We start from the raw sequence: 12,440 nt of genomic DNA on the forward strand, positions 1-12,440 counted from the left end.
AAACGTTCAAATATAAACTGAGTGCTTAAAATTGGTGAAATACTTTAACAATCAAGCCTGTTAAAATATTGTAAGTTATAATCAATCACTTAAACACTACATATGACTTTTTTTTTAAAGTAAGGTTATATTAATATAATACACACTAAATCATTTCAATAATCAACATTTTTTTTTCCTCTCTCAACAAATTTCAGGCTCCGTATTTCAAGTTTAGGTTTGAAAACTGCTCTTTTTCAATAAAAGAATCCAAAAGAGAAGTCAGCTTTCACAACACATGTGCATTCTTTAAGTGGAGAAAAAAACAGAGAAAAATACAAGAATTCTATTATTCTTCCCCATACACCATTAGCACTTTAAAATTTCTGATGTTTGAGAATCTTTCCTATTGCCGTACTTTAGAAGAGAGAAATGGGGTGGGGGGAGCATTTTTCAAGTCACAGTTTATCTATAAGGTATACGCCAAACTGCAAAGCATTTAAACATTACTAAATTCTGAGCTCATCCTTGAAATGCTCTAAAATACATAAATTTGGGGTTTGAAACAGTCCTTCACATTGACTGATTTTCTTATATACACAAGACATGCTAGGGACCAAGGCTCTGTGGAATTATGCAAAGAACGCCCGGAGTCTACCTTAACTACAAAGTGAGCTTTCACCAAAATGAGGATTTCATTTTAAAGTCTCAGCCCCATTTTAAAATGCAAAGAATAACTTAGCTCCAAACAATTCATATTTATGTCAAAACCTTGTCATATTAAAGAGCTTTATTAATGATGATAAACATTTAAAATAAACCTTCTAATGTGACATTTAAGTGTTCGAAGATACTCCCAATATGCTTCTCAGAGAACTGCGAACTGCGTGCATTCATGTTCAAAAGGATTTTGTTTACCTGCCAACCAACTGCCCATATATCTCATCATAAAAATCCTTAAATGAGGCCAACTATCTCAACTAATCATTAAGAATAATCTAAGTTCCCAGTTTTACATCAAAAGTATTTACAAGTTATTACTCCCCAAAGGTCTTAAGAATGTGCCAATAAAAGTGCACAATATTTTGTATGACCCTTACTCACATACACAAGGAAAGGGCTAGTTATACTTCTCAATGCACAATTAGAAATATTCCAGAACATCAAAACTAAAGAACATCATTCACTTGCAGGAAATGCCCAGGCACAGCATAAATTAGTTTAAAAACAAAACAGTATGCCCTTATAAAGCATGTTGTTGCACATATCGCCATAAGCTATATAATATTTCAAAATATTCAAGAGAAAACAAAGAATATTTTACGTTATGTACTCAGTGAGAAAGTTATGGGCCACCAATAAAAACAAACCTGAAAACCTGTTTCTAAAGTGGTAGGACTTTGAATCAGCATCTTCAACGTTCATCTGTTTGTAAGTAAGCCAAGTTTCGGAACCACGGAATGCTGATATTTTTGGAACTACTTCTTTCAAAGGTTCACCTATAAATTTCTAGTTACCATTCTATGACCAGGTACATGATTTGGTTAAGATGTGTCCACATGGATTAAAATACGATGTCTGGAATTTTCCTGATAAAGTTTTTAAAAATTGCACACGTATATGGATTTTATGCTTTCATTTAGAGTAATTTTTATCACTGTGCTTTACTGGACTTTCTTTAATGACCAATAAACTACCTAAGTTTTTCTTTTTAAAACTGGCTCTAAAGCTTTATAAATATTCCGGCAAGTTAAATAAATTGTGAATCAATTTCTAAAAGAAGAACTCATAAAATATATGGCCCTCATTCACTATTTAGTGTACATTTTCTTTACAAACTGTTACACTAAGTAAGCGTTTCTCTTAGTGGTGTTTCCAGAAGAAGGCCTACTAAATGTCACTGCCAAATAGGTTTAAAAAAAAAAAAAACTTTCTTAATGTGATAATAGCTCATGAACCAAAAGAATCCAACTTTGTTAAATACCTGACTATGCCCTGGGCCTGCATGGGTACACAGGTATCCTCATGTATGCACCATCCCAAAATACAAATTTATCTATTGAGAGCTCACTGGCGAAGACGCTAATGTGTCTGCTAAGGTCCTTCCCCACTAGGGCAGCACACTGGTATTATCTACCAGTTCTACGCGTTGCAAACTTTTGCCAGCTAGAACTTCAGCCTTTGAATCTCAGCATTTTCACTGTAGTCATAACTCATTCAAATTATCTTACACTTTGCATCTTATCCATATGCAATTGTGAACCTTGCCAAAACTGGTTGGAAAAGTTTCATTCCATACTTCCACGAGTTACTAAAATAGGAACTTTGGAAGTTTGTTAGGGAAAAATAAAAAACTTTTACAATAACTAAAAGCAACTGCTATCCATTATTAATGCTAGGCCTAAATCCCAAACAGACCATTTCAACATAGAAGATGCATTTAAGAGTCTTCTGAGATCAAATAGCCGGTAGATGACTGTTAGATATTGCAATAAGAAGGCATGTCATGTGGGAAATGAATCCAGAAACTAGAGAGGAGAGAAGAAACTATGGATACTTTTTAGTCTTCCAGAAAGTATTCCGGTTAAACCGTTATCTCCTGCTAAATGAAAGCAAGAGGTGGTAGCAGGTTTTTGAAGGGAGTGGTGAATAAACATTTTATATGAAGCATACAAACTTCATCTAGGTGATTAATGGTCAGATCGCAATGTACCAAAACAGTATGAAGGCTCACACTTTTCTTCAAAAAAATTTTAGCGCAAGATCACTTCAGCTTCATGCCTTTTACTCAAAGAAAATAAATAATATATTCAAAAGGGACCAAACTTGGGGCCGTGAAGTAGCAATATTTTGCCTGGGGGTGGTGCAGACAAGGGAGGGATGGAAAGGGAGGGCATGGAAAGGAGAGACGCTGGGGCGACAGAGACCCACGCTCCGAGTTAGGTCGGAGGGAAAAGTTGCCCCCGTCCTGTGCGCTGGGCGGCCCGAGTCGCGCGGCAGCAGCGGGAGGCGGCGGCGGCGGCGGCGGCGGCGGCGGCGGCGGCGGGGGTGGGGTGGGGGGAAGTCGCGTCCGGCCCGGCCGCCGCTCAGGCTCGCGGCCGGTAGCCCAACTCCGCCCGGCGCGCCCCGGCCCGCGGCCTCCGTCGCTCGCCGACCCGCGCAGCGTGGGCTCGTCCCGACACCGAAACTTTCGCTCGGGAAAGCGAGCGGGCAACTGGCGGCGAGGACGCAGGCTCCACCCGGCCGGCGCGGGGGGACGCGGGGCCACGCAGCTCCGCTCCGCCGAGCCCCGGGACCGGCTCGCCGCCGCCCGCCCATGCCCAAGGGGCGCTGTCCCGGCGGGGGCCCTGGCCCGCGTCCCTCCCGCGGCCGGACCCCAAAAGCTGACAAACAATAAACAAAAGTAAGAGTTTGGGGAGGCTGCTGCGGCGCGGGCTCAGCGGGCGGGCAGCGGGCGCGGGGACCCGAGTTCTCCCGCAGCCAGGGGTGCAGCGGCCCCGAGAGTGCGGGGCGTGCTGGGGGCTCCGTCGGCGGCCCCCTCCCCGGGCGCCGCGTTAACTACAGAAACCGGCCTCGCGCCTGCAGAAACGCTGAGTCCAGATTTCAGCGTGTCATGGGCTGCAACCCCGCCGAAACACGTGCGGGGCGTCCGAAAACACCGCCGTTCCGCAGTCAATCGCCCCGATATTAATTAACGCATTAATAAGAGGGCGCCATTAGCCATGTGCCCACACAAATGGCCGTGCAAGAGGAATGCACCCGCATGGAAACAAAGTTACTTTCTTAAAGCTGTATTTCTCCACCACCCCCCCTCCACGAGCATACGCGCGCGCACACACACACACACACACACACACACCGAAACACGCGCAGACACGGGCACACCCCGAGACACATGTCCCGGGCCCTGCTGGCGCCGGGGTCCCCGGCACCACCGGCCCGGCTCCAGGTCGGCCCCCGCCACTCCGACCCCCACAGCCCCTCCGCATCCAAACAGCTGCTTACCTGGGTGAGACAGAGCGGAGAATACATCACTGCCCGGCGGTGGGGTGTGCGTGTGCGTCTGGGTGTGCGGTTTGGAGGTGTGCGTGAGTGCGGGTGAGAAAGGAGAAAGAGGGAGAGAGGAGGAGAGAGAGAGAAGGGGGGAGAAAAAAAAATCAAGCCTGCTTCTTGCGTTCACATTTCCAACTCGGCTCAACTGCAGCCAGCCAGCGCTATTGCCGCTCCATGAGCTGAACTTTAACCCCGCCTAGAGTTTCCCTACACTCCACTATACATGTCTACTGTACGCGGGCGTTAAAGGCATAGCGCACCCTTTCCAGCTCCCGCGCCCGCCGGCCGGGTGCCCGCGAGCTGCCCGCGCGCCCGCCTCCGCCTCCGCTCTGCACCGCACCGCACGGCCGCCGCCCGCTCGCGCCGCCGCGGGGGGGTGGGGGGCGGTGTGGGGGAGGGGGCGGCTGCGGCGCCGCGCGGCCAGCCGGGTCCCGAGCCTCCGCGGCCGCTCGCGCTCGCTCCTCTCTCGCTCCCTCGCTCGCTCCCTGGCTCGCTCGCTCGCTCGCTCGCTCGGCACCCCCCTCCGCCCCCCCAGTCCCCGCTCAGCGCATTACTGGGTAACGCAGTGAGGAGCAGTTACAGTCTGTACTCCCGGGCAGCTATAGGCTGCCACAGGATGTGCTTAAGCAAACAAAACTACTTTTCCTCGTTCCCATCCCCCAACCCCCGCCGCAGACCTTCGCGGACCTCGGTGGAGGACTTGGGCAACTTTGCCAGGTTGCCCTGCACCCCTCGGTTCGCTGCGTGGGCACGTAGAGAACCGCGGAGAAGGCGGGGGGGGGCAAATTTGCATGTATGCAAATATTTTTTAAAAATCAGACCTCCTAGGTAACTTTTGTTCCCTTCTGAAATGCGGTACGGCTCAAAGCATTGTAGTCTCTCCAACGAAGCTTTTTGTGGGAATAGATCGTCGGCAGAGGTAATTATGCACAAAATCCTGCAAACTTTGTGCAGCTTCAGTCCTATGGCCTCCAGAAGCGGGGGTGGTGGGGGAAATTTTCACAAGGAAGATTCACCGGATTTGGGGGCTGGGGGGGGTGGTGTCTGGAGAAAGGGAGGCGGAGATTAACTAGCTTTCTCCCTCCCAGGACTGTGAAACTAGTGGGTTTGAACACAGACGCCATAGAAAAAGTTCTATCACGTTCAGAAACAACAGTGGTTTAGCTATGACATCTTTCTCTTTTTAGGAAGAAAAAAAAAAATGTGAAAGGGATGTCCCCTTAGGGAAGGGAGATATTCTGGTCCACAAACACGTGCCCAGAACTGGACACATGCTATCATTACTGTCCCTGTTCCTGAGACACCTCTGGAAGGGTGCCTTTTAAGAATCCCCTCTTTTTCCCTCCCCCAGGTAATAGTTCTTAAAATGGAAAAGAGCTTCCTGCAATTATTTTAGGTTTGCTAAAGTATTGTTTTGGCAAAAAAGGGGGTGGTTTTTAGGGTTTGGCAAGTTGCCAATAAGCCTGCTTTTCCAGTTTTTTTTAACCTCATATTTTCTCTCTAGGCTGTCTTCACTGATGGGAAAGAAAAAAAAAAGTATACCTCCTTCCTCCAAACCCCCATCCCATTTCTTCCTCCTCATCTCCCTCACTCTAGTTTGCAGCCTGCTGCATTTTCTAATCCTTCTCAAGATTCCAAAAGGAAAGACGACTGTATCACGTTAAAGGCTCTGGCACACAGACAGGGGAATCTGCACCTTGGTAGAGGTTACACAGCTAGAGAGCCTCTGAAAAGAGGAAATTACTGTAGGAATGCCCACTCAGCATGTGAGGGTGAGGTGACATGTTAAGGCCACTCTCATTCAGACTCTCCGCCACCCCACCCCCTTTTTAAAAGTAAGGAGCAAGAAATATGCTACTGGAGAAAACAAAGTTCTCTGAAATAGTCTGCATCTTTCTAACGTGATTTTATGCTTGTTCTCCAGTTACTTTATTGCCAGAATAATTCCTGAATTCTCAAGAGACCATTTTCACACGCGCCCCCCACCCCGCTTCTAAATCTCCTTGGAAAACTCTGATTATTTATTAAGGGGTGAGGGGAAATAATGACTTAAACCTTTAATGAGAGAGCCCCGTCTTCCCAAACTACACAACTGCTTTTCCTTGGTTCCTCTTGGATTATCAGAAACGTCCTAAATGGCAAGCCGAATAACGGAGACAACATCCCTGGCCACGAAAACCCTCGCTGGGATCTATAACTTCAACGCGCTCCAAGTTTCCTCGATAGAAGTTTCTGGCTGACGGTTCCAACATGTAACTGAGGCACAGTGAGAAGTTATTGTTCCGAGTGTGTACTCTTGGGAAGCTTTCTTCCAGAGCAGATTAAAATCTTTCTTTTGGTGTGTTAAAAGATAGACTTCACATCTGCCTCTTCCCAAAACAGCAAAGATGCTGACTTTTAATTGAATCTCAAAAAAAAGGAAAATAATTTTTTAGAAAGGGCTGGCACGTCGCCCTGGTTTAAAAAAAAATGGGGAAAAGTAATTTAATGCTGCTATTTCTACTTTGAAAACTTCTTTTGTTGCAGCAGTGGATGTGCCCGCGATTTCCAGCTTTCTGCGGTTAGCAATATTATCTTAAGTAACTTTTGGCGCCCTTCGTAAGACTTTTGGATATGGGACGATTGTTTGCGCCCTCTAGGCAAGGGCTGGATCCAAGTTCAGCACCAAAGCCCTGCACATCCGCTCCTGCTTTCTCTCCTACCTCCGCCAGCTCCCGCTCCCTCCCCCGCGGGAGGTGGGGGGGTGGGCCGGCGGGGGAAACACTACAAAGCACAGTTCCAACTACAGCCTTTGGAAACAGGACTGCGAAAAATACAGTAGAAGAGTTACAGTTACAGAGAGGCTTCTGGTAACTTTCTCTCCAACAGGCATAAATTTAAACACACAAAGAAACAGATGTTCCTCAAAGGGCAGACTGGGGGTAGAAAACCTTTCCAACCCTCTCCCCTACGTCCCAAGTTGCAAAAGTAAATCCTTGTCCAGAGTTCACAAAGATACTAAGACCCTTGAAAGAGAACAGGGATGGAGGGCAAAGAGAAGAAAGAAAGGATAGTAGAGAGAACAGTATAGGAAACACAGGTGAAGTACAAAAACTAGTTTACTGCAATCGTATAAGTGACCCATTGTTAGGAAGGATAAACCCCTTATTGGAAATAACCACTCCAGTCATTTATTTTGCAAGTGCTAGGCGGCTGCCTTGAAATGGGATTGTCTCTGCGCAAAGGAGGCTCCTGTCATGCTCTCTGCTATCCATATTCTCCCTGGCACAGAGCCCAGCCTTGCATTTGCTGTGTTTTATTTGCAGAAATGTTACCTTGCCAGTTTTAGTGAAATCCTCTTAGATATATAAATTATGTCAATAAGGTTTCACTTATATGTACATCTCAAATACCTCTCATTTTGGAGGTTACTTAATAGGAAGATCTTATTAATATGATTTAGATTTTAATGTACAAAGCAATGAAGGTAAAATTGGGGTTTGTAAGTGACAACGCCATTTACTCTAGTTCCTACCAAGACTAACTTTATTACTAGCAGCTTCCAACATTTTTCTTCTCTAGTTTTTTGACCTACAGTCACTTGTGTGCAGATTTTCTTATATGCATATATTCCTAAATTGAATCATGTTCCTGAACTGAGCATCCAAGTGGATTCTTACATCAGATTTCCAGGCCAGATTTGATTAGAATGCCTAAAGCCCTGGGAAATAGCTCAATGGGAATTTAAGCCAAAGATGGGAAAGAGCCTATATTATTTTCCATTCACTTCCCAACAGAATTAGGTGTCTACACAGCTCAGAGGGAAGGAAGAGATGGATATATTTTAGTCAGAGGCTGCCAGTTACTGTCTCCAAGACAAGCTACCGCAGTTGGTTTCCACTGGATTGGTGTCAAAGACTTGTCCAAGAGGCCAGACTCCAGCTAAGAGTTAGCGAGTCAGCAATCTTCCACACACACCCTCCACAGGGGTTGTTGTGGTAACAAGAAGAAACGTGAACTTGGCCAGTCTCAAGATCCTATTCGCTACTGACCATATATTTAAACAGAATTCAAGAAAAGTCAAGAACAACACTCTCTTTCTCCCCATCTTCCTTTCAAATGTATAAAACAGCTGTCAGTCCACCTGTGAAACAGTCTCTCTCCCTTAAAACTGTTGTTTAGAGTTCAAGAGAGGCTTGCCTATTCCTTCAAAGTACCTGAAAAGCCAAAGCTTCTAAGATAATCAGAGTAAGACGTTTTGCAAGGCTAATTGTGCAATATATTACTTCCCAAAGCTCACTACAGTCCCAGTTTTCAAGCCACACATTTTTAAAAGTTGAACCTCACCTTCCACAACCATTAACAACTTCCCTGAATTTACAAATAACAATTCATGCAAAGTTAAAGATTTCTCTAGCAGAATTTTTTAAAACTTTTCCCAAAAGGCAATGAAGAAGGCATACAATTCACGCAAAACAAGACAAAACAAAACCCACGCTGTTTTGGTTTTTTTTTTTTCCTTAAACTCGAAAACTCTTTCCTATTGTGTTTGCTAAATCCGGAAGAGCTTGTAGCTTTGACAGCTTGAACCGCACCATCCCCTTCAGAGCCGCAGAGAACTTCAGATCTTCTCTGCCCGGCCCCCTCTGGCTGTTGCGAGCCATTGTACACCCATGCTTGGATATGATTGGATAAAGCTTTTGTCAATCTCCCATGTTGTCCCATTGATTAGAGGATCGAATAGTCAATTACTCTCCGGGTCCAGACATTTCTTTTCGGGTTAGGTTGACTGCTGAGGCCAGACGTCTTTTTACAGAACAGAGCACGTACAGGATTTTTTTCCCCCTTCTGGAACCGAGCAAGCGCTAGGAGGAAAAAAATCTGTCAAGCTCAGCAATTTTTTCAAATCTCGGGGAGGAAAGAAAAAAAAAAAAGGAAACCCGGTCCCTGATGCACATAGCAAAAAAGAAAAAAAAAAAAAGCCATCCACAAAGACACATCTTTAAAACAAAACCATTACAATAGACATTTACCCAGCAGTCACTTCAATGCATATGCAAGCTAGAGAAATTTTAAAGTCTTAGCCATTAAACAAAATCATTCTACCATTATTGTTTATAAAACACATATCGTATAAACGCAAAATAGAAAGTTTAAAGATGTACCACGTACCACTGCAATGTAAAAAGAGTACGTGAGAAACTTTAAAATGTTCGGACGAATTGCTTCATTTGTTGTCCCCATTTTTTTTTTGCATGAGAAAAGATATCTAAATAAACTTGGAACCGTTGAAAACCCGGAAGAGTTTTTTTTTTAAGCTGTTGGCCAATTGCAGGCTTCTTGGAGATTTTTTTTTTTTTTTTTTTTTTTACTCCAAATCAGGAGGCTTTTGCAATTGCTAAGCGCGCTCTCTGTCTCTCCTCTTTTGAAAGCGATCCAGCCCCGGCTGGCTGGTTCTCAGATTCTCTCTGGTTTTGCCTTGTGTGCTTTGGATTGTACGAGACTTTGCAGAAGTTGCCATCGATTCGCAGTCCCTCTCTCCCGTCCCTACTCCCTTGTTTATTTCCGCAATCGCTGCAATTTGCATAGTAACCACGCAAGAGGCGCCGGCGGCTGCCTGCGGAGGGGGCCGGGAGGGGGCAGGGAAAAGGCCTTGCCCCCTTCTCCCTTCCTCCTGTCGCTCTCCCCGCCAGTCTCCTCCTCCCCCACGGCGTGTGGCCAATAGGAGCCCCGGCATTCAGCGCAAGCTCCGGTCCGGACACCGTTCGGAAGAAAAGCCCCTGTGTTACTAGGCCCCGCTCTCAGGATGGTGTTTTTGGCGCAGTAGTAGATTCCCGGCTTGCGGACCTCACAGCCGGTACTAGGGAGATGTGAGGATATAGTACCTTTGCCTGCGGTTGTGCGGGTTTTGCACGTTTTAATCAAGTCTGCGCACCTGCTTTCTCGGTTTCTTTTTCCACAACCTCTCGTGAGTTATTAGGCTAGTTCATGATGGTTAGTGAGAGATTTAACCTTTATTTGCACTGGTGTAGACCAAGAGTTAAAGATCCTCTTTGGTTCATTAAATCAAGAGAGTGCAAAATGTCACAGAGAACTCGCAGTGAAATAAAGCTTCTGCTCCAGGTTCAGAAAGGAAAAAGCGTTGACTCTGCTCTCTGCAGATGGCTGACATAAAATTGTTAGGTGCGCTCTCTCAAGAATAAAGCTCTTCCTTTAAAGCAGGAGATGCAGTGAAGTTCTAACTTAATTGCACTTGTCTGGTTTGTCAATATCCTTACAAAACCTGGGTTCCACAAAGTTTAATGCACCCCTCTACCTCCCATCCCCCCAAAAGAAGAGCTGTAAGAATCTCGACATTTAAAGGGGGAGGAGGGTTAAACCACAATTATTGGAATATTAAGTCCTTCATCTCACTGATTCATCTTATTAATCCAGACCCTTTAAGATCATGTAATCAGGATATTTCAATGTCAACCTTTCATGTGTTTGTTTTAAACAACAAACTAGCTATTGATGCAGTGGTGGTGTGGGGAGAGTGTCCCTTTAATTGGAAATCTTCACAACAGGGCTATTGCGTTTTTTTTAAATGTGTTTGCTTTACATCAGTTAAGTAGCGTAGGACGTTTTGCTGAATAACTGAGTTACGTGAAAATGTGTGCTTAGCTCACTTGATAAAAATTATCCAATAAGAAGTCAAGAGGAATAGGAAGCAACCTGGCAGTTGTCTGATTTTCTTAACTGTCCTTGGTGAAGGTACCTAATTAATTAATAACAGGACCTTGCACAGGTAAATTAGAGGTTAGAGAAACCCCCTATTTTATTTTGAACCACATTTTTGGCTGTAGGCTTGCACTTTACAACTCGCTAACTGATGCAGCATTGCTGGGAGGTTTAGTACTGTGGCTGCCCTTGGTGTTAAGCAAGCTTGGCTGTTCTGGTCTGCCGCTGATAGATTCAGATATTGTCTGGCTCTAGGAAGTCTGTGGCATTTAATCCTGGCCTCCTCCGCTGAGCATACATTTCCACTTGGCATACTACTTTCACCCTAGAAATACACTTGATGAGATGTAGTGGCTTAAGTAAAAAGAAAAAATAATTTTTTAAGTAATCAAAAAAGTTCTAAGCCTAGTTCAGCTGGTGCTAGGGCTGTGTGATCTTGAGATGGTTACATAACACCTGTAAAATAGGACATCGACCTATTGTGAGAATGGAGGTCTGTTTTGTCAAGAGCTAAGAGCCTTTGAAATGCACAAGAGGTATCACCTTGTATTGCATTGCTCTGTAGAGGCCGTGGTCTGAATAATTCCCAATGCTAAGCAAGCCAGACCTTGTCAGTAAGTGGTAACAGTGAGTTTTGTGTACAATGTCTGTAGTTCATTAACTTAGTCTAATGTGGTAGGTTAGTACAATTTCCAAAGTGAACTTTTATATCTCCATCTAGTTAACAACATAGTATAGGCTTTGGAGTCCAACTTAGGTGTTAATGTTGGTCCTACTATGTGACTCCAGGCAAATTATTTCACCTCTGTAAGCTTTAGATTCCTCATCTGAAAAATGGAACATATTAAGAACATTTGTAAATTACCTAGTACATTATATGTGGTCAATATACGGTAGCTATAATAATTATATTATTACTGTTTAATATGTACCATGTTCTAGGTACATTGAATGCGCTAGCTGGGGATACAGAGAATAAGATATTATCCCTGCCTCTAAGAAGCTTTCAGTCCCATGGCAGAGACAAGACATAAAGGTAAATAACAATGTAATGTAATAAGTGCTATGTCCAACTTAGATATACATAAAGGGCAATGGGAACACAGATGACTGATTTTGCCTGGATGTACAGATAAAAAGCTAAAAAAGGGAAATGACATTTGTGTTGGGCCAAAAGTATGAATTTGCCACGTGAACAATCGAGGGGCAGGGCACTCCTGTCCAGGAAAGCACAGAGATGTCAGTGTATGCAATGGGCCAGAGAATGGGGATGGGTTCGATTGTGGCTTGTTGCTCTAGCTAGTATTAGCTTGTGTTACAGTAACTAGAGATGTAGTTAGAAAGGCAGACTGAGGCAAGATGGTGGAGAACCTTGCGAGCCATTTAAACTTTTGCTTGAGGGACCGGGGAGGCATGAAAGGTATTTAATTAAAAGATAGACAAGGAAAGATTTGCAAATTAGAAAGATCATGCTAACAATGGAGGCAAAGAGACCAGTTAGAAAAAGGCGAGAGAAGATAAAGTCTTGAACTATATAGCACAGCAGGAATGAATGAGCAAGAGAGAGAAAGGGGGGCAAGAGTAGAGGGTAGGAGAGAGGTGAGGAAGCAAGGGAGACACGCCATTGATATTTACTTTAGGGACTTTGATCAACAGGGACAACTTAAGAGTGCAATTTGTCCAGACTCTCCCCAAAGTTCAAATATCCA

General features: G+C 44.6%; 1 protein-coding gene across 3 annotated transcripts in view; it reads right to left on the bottom strand.

Moving 5' to 3' along the window:
• NFIA (nuclear factor I A) overlaps positions 1 to 4,531 on the bottom strand; it is a 391,209-nt gene extending 386,678 nt beyond the window's left edge. For all 3 annotated transcript variants that reach the window (XM_082834089.1, XM_082834088.1, XM_082834087.1), the window contains exon 1: positions 3,985 to 4,531. In XM_082834089.1, the coding sequence (XP_082690215.1) occupies positions 3,985 to 4,011 (27 nt within the window). In that variant the 5' untranslated portion in view covers positions 4,012 to 4,531. The remainder of the gene's footprint in view (positions 1 to 3,984) is intronic.
• Between the last annotated feature and the right edge of the window lie 7,909 nt (positions 4,532 to 12,440).

This window comes from Leucopleurus acutus (assembly GCF_964270905.1).
Source record: "Leucopleurus acutus genome assembly, chromosome: 2".
Taxonomy (NCBI): Eukaryota; Metazoa; Chordata; class Mammalia; order Artiodactyla; family Delphinidae; genus Leucopleurus; species Leucopleurus acutus.